Genomic DNA, 19,349 nt, shown 5'->3' with positions numbered 1-19,349 from the left:
GTAAAAGATCATTTCAAGGCTCTTCAGGGTTACTGTAGACTCTCACTCTGTTTTCCTCCTCGCCCTGAAGCTCAATAGTACTTCTTGCATGTTTTTAGACTATTTCCTGTTTTTTCCTCTCTCCAGCTTTGGCTGGCTGCATTCCAGACTGAGAACCAAGCAAATCACCGGATTCTTCCACACAGCCCTCCAGAAAGCTGTGGTAAAGCCGAGACTGGTGTTAGATGTTAGAGCTGTAGCTCAGCACCTCAGCAGAGTACTGTCCTTGCCCCTGTATTTAAAGAAGCTACGGCACAGAAATAAGAAGGCTGGACATACTGTTGCCTGCTCTACATTAGACCAGGGAGGTCGGCTTAAGGGGCCCCTCCAGCTATGCAAAATGCCTACCTGGATTCAGCTGACTTCAAGCAGTGTCCACACTGCGGGAGGCTGAGGGGAGCACATGCTCCTGCTGGCTTCCCTTACTCCTCACAGAAGGAGGAGTACCGGATGCCGGCAGGGGCTGCCTTCAGGGTTCGATTTAGTGGGTCTACACGAGAACCCACTACATCAGGGGTCACCAACCAGTGGATCGGGATCTACCGGTGGATCTTGGAGCCTCTGACAGGGGATCCTGACTGGTTTGGCCAGAAAGCTCTCAAGTGCTGGCACTTCAGTTGCCCTCTGCCTTGGAGCTGCCCCTTGGGAGCCTCCTGCTTGCTGTCCAGGGCATGGGAGGGAGAAGAGGGGGGCGCTGACGTCAGGGTGTCCTTTCTCCCCCACCCCTGTACCCGATCTCCACAGAGAGAGAAGGAGATGGAGTGAGGGAGCTTGGCAATGCGAATCTGTCACTCACACACACTTGTGGTTTGTCCTTTTCATATTTGTTCATTTTTTTTAATTGTATCCTTTGGTATATATGGTTGTGACTACTTTCTTCCACTATTTGATCTGAGGAAGTGGGTCTGGCCCACGAAAGCTCATCATCTAATAAACCATCTTGTTAGTCTTTAAAGTGCTACATTGTCCTGCATTGTGTGTCTCTGTCATTCTCACAAACACACAGGCTACGTCTAGACTGGCACGATTTTCTGCAAATGCTTTTAACGGAAAAGTTTCCGTTAAAAGCATTTGCGGAAAAGCGCGTCTAGATTGGCACGGACGCTTTTCCGCAAAAGCACTTTTTGCAGAAAAGTGTCCATGGCCAATCTAGATGTGCTTTTCCGCAAAAAAGCCCCGATCTCCATTTTCGCAATCGGGGCTTTTTTGCGCAAATCAAATCTGAGCTGCCTACACTAGACCTTTTGTGCAAAAGCTTTGTTCAAAAGGACTTTTGCCTGAACGGGAGCAGCATAGTATTTCTGCAAAAAGCACTGATTTCTTACAATAGGAAGTCAGTGCTTTTGCGGAAATTCAAGCGGCCTGTGTAGACAGCTGGCAAGTTTTTCCAGAAAAGCGGCTGATTTTCAGGAAAAACAGGCCAGTCTAGACACAGTCACATTGTCCTTCCCTCTCATCTCCTGACCCAACATGTACATGGGGGGGGGGGGTAGTTACTTCTTTTATTGCTGGCAAAGTGGGTTATTTTTAGTGTTTGACTGGACTGTGCATTTCATAACTTTCATTTTGCTCTCATGCTTAAATTTAATTCTTTGAGTACTGTGGTAGGTTGTGTTCCTGGCATGTCCCTGCAGCCCCCTGAGAAAGTCAGAGGAGGGGTTTTGCACATACTGTGCTTGCCCGTCAACACCACTTCTGCAGCTCCCATTGATCAATTACAGAGACCTGTGGAAGCACATGGAGCTATTGCTGTACATGCCAGCTGCTTTGTGTGTGGGGGGGGGGGGGGGGGGAGGAGGGGGGGAGTGCAGAGCTAGGGCTTGAACCCATCACTCTGTACTCCCAATTGCCCTATCCCCTAGTCCACTCCAGAGGTTTGGCTTCAGAAGATCCCTAGTCCTGTGTCTGGTCACTCCCAGGCTGGGGAGAGGGGACAGCTTGAAGGTAGGGAGGTGGAGTGGGATCTCCAGTGAACTTGGGGATGGGCATTAGCCTCTGGAGCACAGGGTGGTGGGCACAATCCCACCCCCCTCCACCCACTCAAGCAATGGCTGGGCTGCCAACACCGGCTGCCTGAGGGTTGGACCTGGCTCTGTATTGGGAAGGCAGGATAAGGGACCTGCTGAAGATAAGGTGTGTGGTGGGCTCTGGAGTGGCTTAGACACTAGGGCATTTTTCTGGGGAACATATGGTGGTGGGTTCAAGTCCAGTCCCCCAGGCACCCCAAGCCCCCCACCCCAGGAGCAACCAGGCTCAGGACAAGGGATCCCTTGAATGCTGGGCAGGTGGACTCTTGAGTGGACTAGAAGATATACAGTCTTGGGATGTATTAGGCAAGGTATTTCCAGTAGGCATAAGGAGGTGTTAGTGCCATTATACAAGGCATTGGTGAGACCCCATTTGGAATACTGTGTAGTTTTGGTCTCCCATGTTTAAGAAGGATGAATTCAAACTGGAACAGGTACAAAGAAGGGCCACTAGGATGATCCGAGGAATGGAAAACCTGTCTTATGAAAGGAGACTCAAGGAGCTTGGCTTGTTTACTTTAACCAAAAGAAGGCTGAGGGGGGATATGATTGCACTTTTTAAATATATTAGAGGGATAAATACCAGGGAGGGAGAGGAATTATTTAAGCTTAATACCAATGTGGACACAAGAACAAATGGATATAAGCTGGCTAGTAGGAAGTTTAGACTTGAGATTAGACAAAGGTTTCTAACCATTAGAGGAGTGAGGTTCTGGAACGGCCTTCCAAGGGAAGTCGTGGGGGCAAAAGATCTATCTGGTTTCAAGATTAAACTAGACAGGTTTATGAAGGGGATGGTTTGATGAGCTAATATGATCTTGGTTACTAATTGACCATTAGCAGTGGGAAATAGGTCAATGGAGGGATGATAGGAGTTACTATAGAGAACTTTCTGGGTGTCTGGCTGGTGAGTCTTGCCCACATGCTCAGGGTTTAGCTAATTGCCATATTTGGGGTTGGGAAGGAATTTTCCTCCAGGAGGTTTTTCGCCTTCCTCTGTAGCATGGGGTACAGATCACAGCTGGAGGATTCTCTGCATCTTGGGGTCTTCAAAGTATTTGAAAGCTTCAATATCTGAGATATAGGTGAGAGGATTATTCTAGGAGGGGTGGGTGAGATTCTGTGGCCTGCTCTGTGCAGGGGGTCAGTCTAGATGATCATAACGGTCCCTTCTGACCTTAAAGTCTATGAGTCTATATAGCACCTGTTTGAGGAGGACAGGATTGTGGGTTGGAGCTCCCCCAAGCAGCCCAAGCCCCACCCCCCCCCAGGATCAACCAGACAGCAGATACAGAACCCACTGGAGGTGGGGTGCCCTAAGGGATAGGGCATTCACCTGGAAAGCACAGGATGGGGGGCAGGATAAGGGACCTCCCTAGGGCAATGCTTCTCAACCAGTGGTACAAGTACCCTTGGGGCACTCAAGAGAAGTCTGGTGTACATCAACACAACTGAAATTTGGAAAAAACTGAATTTTTGTTTTACCAGTAAGATTTACAGTATTTTATTATTTCGTCACCCACCCAGCTACAATTAAGTTGTTTAAACAAATGTGTTGCAACAGTAAAAAAAAAAAAATTGTGTGTGAAAACTGTAGGTACTGAGAGTACTTATATATATATATATTTTAAAGAGGTACAGGCAGTCCCCGGGTTACATGGATCCGACTTACATCGGATCCCTACTTACAAATGGGGTGAGGCAACCCCGCACTAGCTGCTTTCCCCCAGCAGACCAGGGAGACGCGAAGCTAGCACCCCCCCACAGCAGACCAGGAAGACGCGGAGCGGCTTTTCTCAGCAGACACCTCAGCTTGAGAATAAAGGACTGAGGGAAGTGAGGTGTGGGAGAATAAAACTGAGCTCTGGAGAAATGTTTGGCTAGAGTTTCCCCTACAATATGTACCAGTTCCGACTTACATACAAATTCAACTTAAGAACAAACCTACAGTCCCTATCTTGTACGTAACCTGGGGACTGCCTGTATTTTATAAAAAAAAAAAAGGTTGAGAAACACTGGCCTACAGGAGAGGGCATTTGCCACACGCCCAAGACTAGAGCCTGCACCCCTACCTCAGACTGGTGAAAGTGAATGAGATTCGGGGAGGAAGGGCAACAGAATGAGCAGGGGGAGGCCTCGGAGAAGGGGAGAAGGAAGCCGGGCAAGGGTATTTGGGTTTGAGATAGATCTTACATTGCACTTAAATTGAAAAAGTGACCTTGTGGTTAAAAAGGTTCACGACCCCCGCGCTACATCAAATGCTAGAAGATCGACCTCCAGAGGGTCAATCTTCTCTGTGGTGTAGACATACCCTGAGAGTGGGATCTGATCCTGGCTATGTCTACACTAGGAGTCAGGTATGCAATTCCCAGCCCATGTAGACAAACTTTCATCAGGTCTCATTGGGCAAACATGCTAAAAAGAGTAGTGTGGCCACAGGAAGTGGCACTGGCTAGCTGCCCTGAGTATGTATCCAGAGTGTCCTGGCATATCTGTACTCGGCACAGCCCTTGCTGCTGCTTCTTGCTCCTTCTGCTACACAACTGTGCTTAGCAAAATCAGAGCTAGAGTATGGCCTTGCGTGAGGTGGGAATCACACCCGCAGCTCGTAGCCTTGGAAGTTGTGTGTCAGGTGATGTAAATCTGCCTCTCTTATGCTCAGACTCTCTTCAACCTCCATATTTCAAGGTGTAGGCAGGCTTTATAGTAGATGCAAAGGTCACTCAGGGCATCAGAACAGTAAATAGGTCAGGGGGTTACAGTATAGGCATCTGTGGGAGTTATGGGGCAGGAAGGCTTAGGGAGAGGGACTAGCATAGGACAGGGTTTCAGATGGTACAGGAGCAGGTTCAGAGATGAGTGAAACTAACCCCAAGTGCTCTGCTGAATCGACATTTCTATCTATGTGCACATTAAGAGAAGGATGGAAGATGAAATGCCAACTACAGCAGAATGACCCTACGGGTCATGCCTCCAAAGGCGAGTATATCTGGAAAACACCATGAATGAAATTCTGGCTGAATGGAAATCAGTGAGAATTTTGTCATTTAAACAAGTGAGAGGAGGCAAAGGGTCCTGGGCAAATTAACAGGGCCCTGGAGCCCAGCCACTTCAATAGCTCTACCAGCAGTCTGGGAAAAGTGTCTCTTGATACTTTCGATATGCCCCGTGCATGTTCCTGGCTAGTATTTACTTAATGTATCTTGGTAAAGCCTAAGCTGGCCTTCTGCACAGAGGTGGGTCTCACTCTCGTGTGCACAAACAACCATTGCACACACAATGCACTTAGCTGTCCCTTTGCACTTTCATTTATACACTTTGCCTGTGCAAATGCTGGGTGGAATTCTGGTCCCACTTGTTTAAATGACAAAATTCTCACTGATTTCCATTCAGCCAGAATTTCATTCATGGTGTTTTCCAGATATACTCGCCTTTGGAGACATGACCCGTAGGGTCATTCTGCTGTAGTTGGCATTTCATCTTCCATCCTTCTCTTAAGGTGCACATAGATAGAAATGTCGATTCAGCAGAGCACTCGGGGTTAGTTTCACTCATCTCTGAACCTGCTCCTGTACCATCTGAAACCCTGTCCTATGCTAGTCCCTCTCCCTAAGCCTTCCTGCCCCATAACTCCCACGGATGCCTATACTGTAACCCCCTGACCTATTTACTGTTCTGATGCCCTGAGTGACCTTTGCATCTACTGTAAAGCCTGATGAGTTTCAGATTTCATCCCAGAATCCTTTGGAGACCCATGCACATGGACACATTTAGAAACAGTGTTGGTTTTATATGGGTGGATGCCAAAGGAGACACTGGGCCAGATGAATCCCTGGAACAAGTCCCTGGATTTCAATGGACTTACTCCAGGGATGAATTTCGCTTCATCTATTGCCTGGATCATTCCTGTTTAATTAAAAAATATGCCAAGACGAAGTTAAATGTTTAGAAATGAGCTTGTGACTCATTTAATCCTGGTAATAAAAATCTTCCCCCTCACTGCCCCGGATGCACACTAAATTATCACTGGGCTGGAGTCCATAGCAGTGTCTCACTTTGCAGTTTGAAGGATTATCAAAGCTACTGCTTGTCTGCCTTCTGTGTCTGTTGGCCATGCCAGCATCTTTGCTGCGCTTTCTCTTCATGCCCTGGAGGGCTCCAGATTTCTCAGTGAACCAATGGAACAGGAAGATGAGCAGGGTTGGTCCCTTCCCAGAAAAACCAGCGAAGAAAGATAGTCTGCTGTTATTCACCTTTAATTTTACTGAGTCCTTTGGTAAGCAGTGAATGATCTTGGGTACTATTTGCCCAACTATATCACTAGTGCCTGGAGTTGCCCTAGAGAGAGGATGAGGTATTGTACAAACTCCTGTGGCAAAATCTTCCAAGCAAATCAGGACGTGTTCTATACTGGAAATATCAACATTTTAATCCTCACTCTGGGGGAGGAGGCAGCTGAGCAGTTTGATATCTAGGTAGGTGGGAGATGATGGAGGAAGCTTGATCCAAGTTGAAAGCTTTACCCGCATGATGGTATATCTGGGATATGTCAAGCTTTAAGTTTAATGTGTATTTAATCTCTGTTTTCCTGCTATCTTTGATATAGCCCCCTCTGATCAGCTGGACTGTATTTCTCATCCTTAAAGAAGCACCATTACTCACCACTGCATTCACACTATTCCATCAGCTCTCTGATTGGGGCCCAAGTCAAAATGACCCCCCTTCTTTTTAAAACTCCAGGTTTCATTTGCTCCAGATCCTGCCTCTCTGTGCACACATCCCTACTCACTCTGTCCCGTTACAGAATGTCCCTATTGTTGAGCAAGGGCCATCCCCTACGCAGCATTTGAAGTTGGGAAGAGCCCTCTTGTGCATCCTGCCCCCTGTTCCCAGTCTCTTCAATTCTCCAGCTTGTTTCAAGTCTCAGTTGAAAACATCTTAGTCTGAATTTTCTATGGACTTCAATGGGGCCACACCAACAAAGAACCTCTCATGCTGCTTCTCCTTCGGCCACTTTTAGAAACGAACCTCTCACTGTTCTGAGAAGTTCAAATCAATATTTTTTCCTGTTCTGGGTTTCATTTGAGTTCAGAGGTGCCAAGCTGAGATGTGTTGTTACTCCTGGTATTTCCAGCCAGAAGCAGAACAAGCACCAGAAGTCTCATTAGTCTGTTCTTGCAAAAGTCTGTTGCTGGTCTGAGGAATGCCTCTCACCCCAAGGATTTATTCCTAAAAGCTTTCAGCTCCCATTGGCTCTGCAGCTCTCAGTGTCAGGCCTTACATTTTGTAACATGATGGGTACATTTACAGCACTGACTGCATGATTTAAATGATAAATAATAATTATATTGATCCAAAAAATTAAGCCAGCTTGGAAAAGCTTAAAATAAGCATCCAAAATACCTACACCAAACCCAGACTCCAAAGCTGTATGTGAGCATCACTAATTACTGCTATATAGTTATGTTAGATTAGTGCATTCAGGCCTCAAACCAAGTGCAGGGCCTCACTGTGCTAGACTCTATATAAAACACATGTCAGATAAGCTGTCATGACAGGGACTATGTTCTAAATCCATGGTGTACAACATGCTAGCCAGTAGCCACATGTGGCTATTTGGCCAGATGAGTGTGGCTAATTCACTATAACAGTAGGCAATATAATGGCTACTGCTTCAGAACTAGTTGGACACCACGGTTCGAAATAGGAAATAGAAAAGGGAGAGAGGGAACAGAGGCAGAAGAGATTTTCTGATTCCCCAAGATGAGACAGCAACTCATTGGCAGATCTGGGAGTAGAACTCCCAGTCTGTTTCTGTTCCCTTTTCTTTCCTTTCTTGCCTTTTTCCTGTTAATTTAACACAACATATTATTTTCTTTACCCTGTGGCTGCACTACTGAACTCTGCAAAACATTTTGTGAAATGACCAGAATAGAAACCATCGCTCAATATAATAATAATCACAAACATATTTATATAGTAACTTTCATCAAAGTATTTCAAAGTGCTTTCCAGTTGGATAATTAGCATTATCTCACTGTTATAGATGGGGAAACTGAGGCACGAGACAGTAATGTGACATGCTTAGTTTGGAAAAAAGAAGATTAAGGGGGGACATGATAGCGGTTTTCAAATATCTAAAAGGGTGTCACAAGGAGGAAGGAGAAAATTTGTTCCTCTTGGTTTCTGAGGACAGGACAAGGAGTAATGGGCTTAAAGTGCAGCAAGGGAGGTTTAGATTGGACATTAGGAAAAAATTCCTAACTGTCAGGGTGGTCAAATATTGGAATAAATTGTCAAGGGAGGTGGTGGAATCTCCCTCTCTGGAGATATTTAAGAACAGGTTAGGTAGACATCTGTCCGGGATGGTGTAGACGGAGCTTGGTCCTGCCTTGAGGGCGGGGGGCTGGACTCGATGACCTCTCAAGGTCCCTTCCAGTCCTATGATTCTATGATTCTATGCCTGAGATCATATGGTTAATGAGAGGCAGAGTCACTAAAAGATACCACATCTTTTGATGCCCAAGCCTGCGCTTTACCCACTATACAATATTGCCTCGTTTCATTCACCTCTTTGTGGATGAAGTCAAATTGCAGCATTATTTCTCTTCTGAATTTACTGAAAACAAAACAGCTTTGTACAATCAAACCAAACCTCTGTGCATGTGAATGACTGAGACCAAAACAGTAAGACTCTGTAGCCACACCACTTAGAGCAGCTTCACATTCCTCGCTCAGAAGTGTGAATAAGCCACCCGGAGCGATGTAAGTTACACCGACCCAAGTGCTGGTGTGGTATGTCAGTGGGAGAGTCTCCTGACAACATAGCTACTGCCACTCCTGGGAACTGGAGGATTTAAGTCAGTGGTGGGCAGCCTGTGGCCTGAGGGTCACAAGCAGCCCATCAGAGTTCTATGTGTGGCCCACGAGACATTTTGTTACCGTTGCCCACGTGTAGGGTTGCCAGATTCTGCTCATTTCCATACACATAATTTTTTTCTTGTGGCATGACTGAAGTGATGTGCATGTAAACCAAAGGCATGTGGAGTGAGGGAGGGCTGATTGCACACGGCACTGACTGTAAGAGCCGTGTGCTCCCTCCGCAGCCAATCAGAGCACTGCTACGGTTTAATCGGCACCTTGCAGATTATAGGCACACAAGTGCAATGAGCAAAACTGTCCTGTCCTGGGAGACCGTCTTGCGGCTCCTGGAGATGAAGGAGGCCATCCTGTGCCACTCACTAGCCTAGGCTGCCCGTCGCTGAATTAAGTCGACAGGCAAACTTTCTGCCCTTGGCTTGCAGTGCTGCAGTTGCACCACCGCCTAAACAATGTGCTGTAGGGAGTAATACATTGACTGCAGGAATGAACAGGCCTTTTCCCATCTCCAACTTCTAGGACTCTCTGCAGCCCATCCATTGTAACTGGCATGGCCCCCCAGCCCCAAGTGAGCGATGCTTTCAGTGGGCCGTGCACTCCTTTCCACACAGAGGGGACAGCATGATCACGGCTACCATGCAGACAGAGTGGGGTGGATGTGGGGACTCACCACTGTGCAGCAGAGAGGCCAGAACCACCAGAGCAGAGCCAGCATGAGGAGAAGGAACAGGATCAGCAGGGCGATGGCCAGGATGGTCCCATCAGACTGCAAGGGGAGAGGCAAAGAGAACGTGAGCCACAGCAGGAGCTAAATACAAACTCCCTCCTCCCCAGCACTCCCAGAGCATCCTGCTCTCCGAAGGGAGTGCCAGGCTCAGTTACCGAGAGAGGCCCTTGCGCTCTCCGAGTACCTTTACTTTCAAGGCATAAATCCCCAAGCCCCGCAGCCCTCTCCTGGCACCTTCCCTCCTCCCTCTCCCCACATCGTCTCTCAATCACTCCAGTGCTAGTGACAGTGGATCCTTCAAAGCCTGGCGGTAGCTGTAGGGTTGCCAGGTGACCGATATTCACCCAGACAGTCCGGTATTTTCGGCTCCAGTCCAGTAAAAAATTCAGAGAATACCGGACACCTGAGATGTCCATTTTTTTCTGAATTTTTCCCCAGCCAGGAGGGGAAAATGCCGGGCACCTGGCAACCCTTCAAACACTCAGCGCCTGGCCTCCCCCCCGAACCGCAACCTGGCCCCCAACACTCCCGGCCCCCCGACCCCAGCCCCCATGCTTACCTGGTTCACAAGGCTGCCAGCACAAAATGGCTGCCAGCCAAAAGACCTAGAGTAAGCAATGCTCCCCCTGGTCTTAGTGCTCAGCCGCTCCCCTGTTCCTATCCCTGCACTCACTCTTAAAGGGGACATGCTGTTTTAATGCTGTGTTATTTTAATTTTTTTTGGCTTACTTGTAGTCCTTTTTTGTTTTTTTTTGCTCAACAACTTTGGCCTCCCCCCCCTTCAACAGAATTTTTTTGGCGGGAGGGAAGGGGGGAGGTTCAGTATTTTTGTTTCAATCATCTGGCAACCCTGTTGTAGCTGTGCAGAAGGATCTCACCCTGGGGGTGAGAAAGGGGTTCTTGCCCTCTGAGCTGAGAGTGACAGCTAGGGGAACCAATCAGAGCTAGTTTACTGATGTGGCACCTGCCTATTTTACAATGGATTGAGGCCACTGGCTCATGCCTCACAGGCCTAGGAACAGCAGCCGGACGGTAACCAGATTTAACCGTAGCAGTGGGAGGCGTCCGACCACCATTATGAAGAGCCTCCCAGGCCCCCGGCTGGTTTAGATCCTGTCTCGATGAGTTATCACGGTGGCTTATTTGAGAGGAAAGTCTGTTCTGACTCAGAAGAGCTCAAAATACCCAGTAAACCATCGGTAGCCACATGGCACTCTGCAGTTATCCCATGGCTCCTGGGAATTGATTGGCAGGACCAGGAACAGAACTCAGACCCTCCTACTCCAAAAGGTGAAGCGCATTAACTCTTCTAGTCAGTATAGGGGCCTAGACAGTGTTCACCAGCCATGGGGGCCCCCAGGCAATATGTGTGGCTGGGGCCTGACTCCCTGCCCTGGAAGAAATGGGGCAATGAGCAGAGGGGAGAGGGTCCTCAGCACTGTGCTGGGCACCCCACAGCCCTTGGAGCCGCCCAGAGCACTCCGCATGGTGCTCTGCTGGTGAGTTAAGGGGCCCGGGGCGCCAGCCGCTGCCTCTGGTGCAGTAGTAGCAGCAGCTGCGAGCCCCGGGCCCCTTTGATTCCCCAGGCCTTAGGACAACTGCTCCTTCTGCCCCCCATTGCCAGGCCTGTATCTCAGCACCTACCCGTAGTGCAGCAGCTATTAGCAGTGCAGGGAGTAGGCCACAGAGCCGGGCAGTTCGATACCAGTGAGCCAGAGGACAATGGCGCACACACAGGAAAGTGAGTATTCAGCCCTTCCCACACTGGAACTCTCTCTCCCGTTCAGGATTCCCCTCCCGCCTACCCGGCACCGCTCTCCCATGTAGCAGCGAGGAAAGGAGAGTCCCAACCCCTGTTTGCCCCTCCCCCTCATTGAGAACTTCTGCACCATCCAACTCCCGGCACTGACCCGCACAGACCATGATGTGTCTCGCTGCTTCCAGCTTTAACTGGAGGGGTAAGCTCTTGGCTTCCTGAGATAAGCCTGTGTTTCTGTGCCACTCCTGTCTGCTATCCTCAGGCTTTGGGGCCAGTGAGCAGGCAATTTGCGTTGGCTGACGTCCAGTTGTGCTGTCTTTGGTCTAAAAGCCAGACAGTGTTTTTTTTAAAAAGACCAAGATTGCAACTTCCAATGGAGGCCTCTCATGCCATTGGGTTGCACTGGGGGGTTCTGGAGACTCGGTAATCCAGGTGTTTATTTAAGTAGCTGTAATCCATTGGCTGGCTGATCATTGATCCCAAGGTGATGGGCAACCATATGAGCTCAACCAGGGTACGTTTACACAGCAGCGCTAGTTCAGAACAACTATTTTTATTTTGGAATAACTAACTGGACATCAGCCAATGCTAACGTTATTCCGAAATAACGAAGAGCGCATCTATGCAGGAAGCCATTATTTTGAAATAATGTCGAGCTGGAGAATTTCTTACTCTGACTCCGGTAACCCTCATTTCACGAGGAGGAAGGGAAGTCAAAGGAAGAGTGTTCTTCCTTCTACTTCCTGCTGTGTAGACAGTGCCAGAAGCTAATTAGCTATTTCAACGTAAGCTACGCAATTGACGTAGCTCTAGTTGTGTAGCTTAATTCGAGTTTTGCCCTGCTGTGTAGACCTGCCCCCACTGACAATTCAGGTCAGGAAGGTTTCTCAAACCCATTTGGAATTCAGAAATAATTGCTAGAAAACTAGAATCAAGGCTGCCCAGTCGCCCAAGCACAAAGAGATGGGGAGAGGCAGCTCAAGCAAAAGAAGAAGCCTCCCAAAGATTTCACTGGACCCAAACCAAACTCTATAAAATCAGCTGGGGACCCTCTACGCCCTGCAGCAGCACAGAATCCAAAGGGCCCAAAGTGGCACACAGCCACCATGGCCCACCCCCTCAGCTCCTAGGCTTTGGGTTCTGAGCTTCACCATTAGAGACACAGCACAGAGTCTCCCCTCCTGTGCTTTCGCAGGGAGCTGCCACATAGTGAGCACTCCCCACCCCCAGCCACTGCCAATTGCATTAGCTGCCATGGAAGCACGGAAGAAACAAACTCGGGAAATCTTTAGGTGCTCTTTGATCCTTGCTCCCATAACTTCTCTGCTGCCTGCAGTTCACAAAAGCATCTTTGCATTAACAATCGTCTAAAATCTGATTGCTACAAAACAAAGAAAAATTACAGATCTTTTTATAATTGTCTCTTGACCACAATTTATATTTAGATGGTTTTTCTTTACCAATTGCCTGCAAACACCCTGCCATATTACTCTAGCACAGCTGGTTTTGTGCTAAGCATCTTAGGCTGCCAGATGTTATATTGTATCTCAAAGCAATGAATCAGGCTGGCAGAGTTGGAAGGATTCCTCACAGACAAGGTCAGCTCCCAGACTACTGCACTAGGCAACGCACCATGGGAAGGAGATGGGCTGCCCCCGGTGGAGAAAGAACAGGTTAAGAACTATTGAGAAAAATTGGACATACACAAATCCATGTGACCAGATTTTATGCATCTGAGGCTGCTGAGGGAGTTGACAGATGTCATTGCAGAGTCTTCGGTCATCATCTTTGAAAACTCATGGAGATCAGAAGAGATCCCAGACAACTGGAAAAAGGCAAACGTCGTGCTCATCTTTAAAAAAGGGAAGAAGGACAATCCAGGGAACTACAAACCAGTCAGCCTCACCTCAGTCCCTAGAAAAATCATGGTGGGGATTCTCAAGGAATCCATTTTGAAGCACTTGGAAGGGAGGAAAGTGATCAGGAACAGTCCGCATAGATTCATGAAGGGCAAGTCCTGCCTAATCAACCTGATTGCCTTCTATGATGAGGTAAAAAGCTCTGTCGACATGCAGAAGTCAGTGGATGTGGTATACCTTGACTTTAGCAAAGCTTTTGATACGGTCTCCCACAATATTCTTGCCAGCAAGGTAAGGAAGCCTGGATTGAATAAATGGACTGTAAAGTGGATAGAAAGCTGGCTAGATTGTTGACCTCAATGGGTAGTGATCAACGGCTCGATGTCAGGTTGGCAGTTGGTTTCAAGCGGAGTGCTCCAAGGACCAGTTCTGGGGCTAATTTTGTTCAACATCTTTATTAATGACCTGGATGAGGGGATGGATTACATCCTTAGCAAGTTTGCAGATGGCACTAAGCTAGGGGGAGAAGTAGATACGTTGGAGGTCAGGGACAGGGTCCAGAGTGACCTAGACAAATTGGAGGATAGGGCCAAAAGAAACCTGATGAGGTTCAACAAGGACAAGTGCAGAGTCCTGCACCTGGTATGCAAGAATCCCAAGTATTGTTACAGACTGGCTAAACAGTAGTTCTGCAGAAAAGGCCCTGGGGATTACAGTGGATGAGAAGCTGAATATGAGTGAACAATGTGCCCTTGTAGCCAAGAAGGCTAATGGTATATTAGGATGCATTCGGAGGGGCATTGCCAGCAGATCTAGGGAAGTAATTATTCCCCTTTATTCAGCACTGGTGAGGCTACATCTGGAATATTGAGTCTAGTTCTGGGCTCCCCATTACAGAAAGGATGCGGACGCATTGGAGAGGGCAGTGAAAACGATGAGGGGGCTAAAGCACATGACCTACGAGGAGAGGCGAAGAGATCTGGGCTTGTTTAATCTGCAGAAGAAAAGAGTGAGGGGGGATTTGATAGCAGCCTTCAACTTCCTGAAGGGAGGTTCCAAAGAGGATGGAGAGAAGCCGTTCTCAGTGGTGGCAGATGGCAGAACAAGGAGCAATGGTCTCAGGTTGCAGTGAGGGTGGTCTAGGTTGGATAGGCTAGGAGGGTACTGGAAGGGATTACCCAGGGAGGGTCATCTCCTACACTTCAGTTAGTCTATAAGGTGCCACAGGACTCCTCGCCGCTTTTCCATCCCTAGAGGTGTTTAAGTCCCAGCTTGACAAAGCCCTGGCTGGGATGATTGAGTTGGGTTGGTCCTGCTTTGGACAGGGGGCTGGACTCAACGACCTCCTGAGGTTTCTGCCAACCCTAGGATTCTATGATTTTGTAGGCCAAAATTTCATGTCCTTACTCAGACAATTACTGTTACTGCTGTTCAGTCTTGTCTCAGTGAGAATTGCAGGATTTGATTTGATGCACCCACCAAAATGCTATCTTGAAAAACATTGGTTTTAATTTGTACAAACTTTGAAAGATTAAATCTAGTTTGTGACGACAACTTTTGAAATATGTTTTCTTTTACCAATTTACTGATCATCTCAGCCTACAAATACTGTGCACTGACTTATTAAAAGTAAGAGTGATCTGCCAGTTATCTGTCTAACCCTATATCGATCCGAGTGGCTGGCTGAATCCAGATTGCTGAGCCATCTATAAAAAAACCTACGTGTAAAGCTTGCCATTCACTCCTTGACAATTGTTGAGAAGCACCAATTCTTTTATTTTTAAATGTCTTGCTATGATACCAAATATTTTTTTAAACATTAGCCTCTAATGAACTGCAGACTTTACATGGTAGGACTCTGACGTCCAAACTTTGAAACAAATATGTTGGTAGAGGAGCAAGGCAGATGTGAGAGGAAACCATATTTTCACTGCCAAAGAGTCCAGCAAAGCCATAAAATGCTGCAAAGTGTTGTTGGCAGCTGAAAGACAACAAAAACAAACACTTGCATATACTGTAAAACATAAATTTGCTCTCTTATAGAAAACATATTGGAGGCATTTCCTAATAGATTCCTTCCTCCCCCACCCTTGAAAAAAATCATAATAAAATCCAAGAATTCTTGGCTTAGCAACATCAGTGCTTGAAAGAATGTGCTGTACAGTAAGGCGCACACATGTTAAAACCATATGGCAGGAGCCAGAGATGCATGGTCGCGGTGGAAGTTTTTTCCATAAGGGAAACTTTCCCATTTGAGTTTCATCTTGGAATCCTATTCTGCACCAGCCCTCCAGACTGGTGTGAAGTGGGTGGTGCCCATCTGAAGTGGGTGGTGCCCATCTGTCAGACGAGAAGGAAAACGGGTCCCAACCCATTATTACGATTTGTTATTTGTATTGTTGTAATGCCTAGCAGCCCCAGTCAGAAGCCAGGACCTCAGTGTGCTAGGCATTGTACAAAGAAAAAAACCCTGATGGGGCCTGCCCCAAAGAGCTTAGAACCTAAGCACTTCTCTTTAAGAATCCCACAGTGCTCAGGTGTGCTCACCGGAAAGGAACCTGAGCCAGAATCTGCCTCTCACTCAAATCTGGCTTCAAAAGTGGATTAAAAATTCAGTTTCACATTCAATTGTTGTATCTTATCTCTAAGCACCTCACAGAGAGGAGTATGATGCTGGGAAAACAGTGGGAGGCCCCGTGAGGGTATAGCTTGGCGGTGGCTGCTCACGTACAAACCCAAGCTCCCTGGAGGACTTGGATGGTCCAGGCAGCTGCAGCTTCACTGTTATTGTTATTTGAGCTAGCTAGATCCATGCTAGTTCAGGTATGTCCATATGTGCTTCAGTCACACCGCTGACTGCAGTGCAGACACCGTGGGGGATTTCCTCAAGCGCTTAGCATTGGCTTCACTCCAACGCTTATTGAAGTCAATGGGAGTTTGACCTTTGGCTTTGTGTGAGCACAGTTTGCTCGGAGAAACAGAGAAACTCATTTGTTTAATTTACTTTTTTCTTAACGTTCAGGGGAAAGGAAGATAACAGGTAATCCTCCTTCTCACCACAGAATTGGATGCTGTAATTGTGAAGCCCTGTTTCTGTTTGACTCCAGTGGGGACAGCTTTCCTTACGGAAGTGACAGCTGATGTCTATCATTCCCTTTATCACACATGCATTAACTTTCATTTTTAATATAACTGAAATAATCTGGTCCAATAGAAAGGAAATGAAAACTCACTGCAAGCGCTCCTTTTAGAGTCCACTTCTTTTATCACATTCTACGTGCATTTTCTTGAATGGCTGCCAATTCAGTGGAGGACATGACCATAAAATACGTGCTCTAGGCTTACCCAGTGTATGTAATCTAGTTAACTATGTTATGAAGTGATATGTCTTCTAGGAAAACCCAACCAATTGTAAAAGATGAGAACCTTTGTGTAGGCTTTCAGCGCATCTTCTGCTATTTGTATTATGGGAGAGCTACAGACCCCTGCTGAAATCAAGGCCACATTGTGTGAGGTGCTGTACAAAAGTATAGTACAGTATAAGACAAATGGGGGCACTGAGGTCAAAGAGGACAATATTCTAATCCTGCAAATACTTGCACATGCTTAATTTTTACTTCAGTGAGTCTGTCCACAAGCTTCAAATGAAGCATGAGCTTAAGCTTTGCAATAACAGGGCCAGATTTCCCAAGGGCACACAGGAAGTTGGGGTGAAGAGTTAAGAAAGGAATCCAGAGTCCCAGGGTGGTACCTTAATCACAAGGCCATTCTTCCCCCACATCTGCCTACAGAATTCAATGAGAAATTGCATCTCTGCTGTATAATTTGGTCAGATTGTTACAAAAAGCCTAGACAAAGCTCAGTTTCCTTTTTGAAGACTATCGGCTTTGATGATCAGTCCCATAGATTATTTTCAGGCGATCAACACCTCTTCAGTAAGAACTCATTTGAGGGAGTGTCCTACTGCAGTCAGGTGTGACTGTAGCATACGCAGACATATCCAAGCTAGCTTTGGCCTAGCTAGCTCAAGGAACTATAACAGTCACTGTATTATAACAGGGCTATACAGGCTTTCTAACCCACCCTGAGATACTGGATACTCAACCATAGAATCATAGAACACTAGAACTGGAAGGGACCTTGAGAGGTCATCAAGTCCAGTCCCCTGCCCTCACGGAAGGACAAAGTACCTACTAGATCATCTCTGATAGATGCCTATCTAACCTGCTCTGGAATATCTTGAGTGCTGAAGATTCCACAACCTCCCAAGACAATTGATTCCAGTGTTTAACCACCCTGACAGGTAGGAAGTTTTTCCTAATGTCCAACCTAAACTTTCCTTGCTGCAGTGTAAGCCCATTGCTTCTTGTCCTATCATCAGAGGCCAAGCAGAACAATTTATCACCCTCCTCCTTGTAACACCCTTTTAAATACTTAAGAACTGATATCATATCTCCTCTCAGTCTTCTCCTTTCCAAACTAAAAAAAAACCAAATTATTTCAGTATTCCCTCATAGCTCATGTTTTCTAGACCTTTAATCACTTTTATTGCTCTTCTCTAATTTCTCCACATCTTTCTTGAAATGTGGTGCCCAGAACTGGACACAATACACCAATTGAGGCCTAATCAATGCAGAATAGAGTGGAAGAATGATTTCTCATGTCTTGTTCCCAACACTCCTTCTAATGCATCCTTGAATTATGTTTGCTTTTTTTGCAACTGTTGACTCATATTTATCTTGGTCCACTATGACCCCTAGATCCCTTTCTGCAGGGCTCCATCCTAGACAATTGCTTCCCATTCGGTATGTGTGAAACAGATCATTCCTTCCTAAGTGGAGCACTTTGCGTTTGTCCTTATTAAACGTCATCCTATTTGCCTCAGACAATTCAAGCGATTCACCCACACACGCTGCCATAGCTTCACTACAAATGTGAGCAGAGCAAGCTAGAGCGAAGCTAGTTCAGGTCTGTGTGTGCATGCTGCAGTCACACCTCTGATTGCTAGGTAGGCATCCTTGGAGACCCACCAGCACATTTCCCGCGTGAGCTACAGAACAGGCCTCAGTCAATGGAAAGACAGACACTGACTGGGCTTGGCATCAGGCTCCTGATGACTCCCATCTGGTCTGGATACAAGATGGCCATTTAGGGGCTAAATCCTTTGTCTTCCATTTTTCCAGACTAAGACAATGCAGTTTTCTCAACATTAACACATTTTGTGGTGATGAGTCGATTTCAAGAGAAATGTAGATGGTGACGTTTCAGACCCAATCATTTTGACTTAGAATCATAGAATCAATGACTCTCTCATTTTGTTTTAATAATCAGGGCCTTTGCTCGCAAGTGCCTCAAGGCATGAGACGGTTTCTGTGAAGGACCTCACACACTTGTGGGTACTAATAAAATAATCTGGCTAGCACTGTTAGCCCTGGTCTACACTATGGAGTTATTTCAAAATAACCCCTCTTACAAGCAGAACGTCCACACTACCAAACCCATTATTTCGAAATCTGCACTCCAGCTTTCCTTGAGGAATAAGGCTTATTTCAAAATTCTTATTTTGAAATAGTGTGAGTGCTGCTATTTTGAAATAACTGCTCCTCAGAGTAATTACTCCCCAGTGCTTCCTAAGTCGAGGTAGTGTGTCCACATTAACGAAGCCTGCCTTGGACTAATTTTGAGGCTTCCCTGTAGTGGTATTTCAGTTTTGTTATTTCGGGGGTTATTAAATCATTTTTAGTTATTTCAAAATAGTTTCCTAGTGTCGACCCGCCCTTATGTGCAGAACAATTTCAGCAAGTGTGGCCTATATCAGCAGAGTTCAATGCAAATTATATTTGTAGTGTTAAACAATTAAGAGCAATTTATTTTAAAAACAAATCTGAGGCCTTTAGTCCCCACAAAGCTCTGCCTCAACTAATAATATACAGGTCAAGGCCTAGGGAAAATGCCCATTAAATGTAGCTTGCGTTTCACAAAGCTTCTATTGATACAACAGTACAGTGCACCTGAGTGGCCCGTAGACTTGGGCACACTGATAATTGGCAAAGCCTTCC

General features: G+C 46.6%; 1 protein-coding gene across 1 annotated transcript in view; it reads right to left on the bottom strand.

The window, feature by feature from the left end:
• ANTXR1 (ANTXR cell adhesion molecule 1) overlaps positions 1-19,349 on the bottom strand; it is a 216,801-nt gene that overhangs the window by 101,376 nt on the left and 96,076 nt on the right. The window contains exon 13 of the mRNA XM_006119107.4: positions 9,616-9,711. Within this exon, the coding sequence (XP_006119169.2) occupies positions 9,616-9,711 (96 nt within the window). The remainder of the gene's footprint in view (positions 1-9,615; positions 9,712-19,349) is intronic.

This window comes from Pelodiscus sinensis, chromosome 28 (genome assembly GCF_049634645.1).
Source record: "Pelodiscus sinensis isolate JC-2024 chromosome 28, ASM4963464v1, whole genome shotgun sequence".
Lineage (NCBI taxonomy): Eukaryota > Metazoa > Chordata > Testudines > Trionychidae > Pelodiscus > Pelodiscus sinensis.
This window is presented reverse-complemented; position numbering and strand designations above follow the sequence as displayed.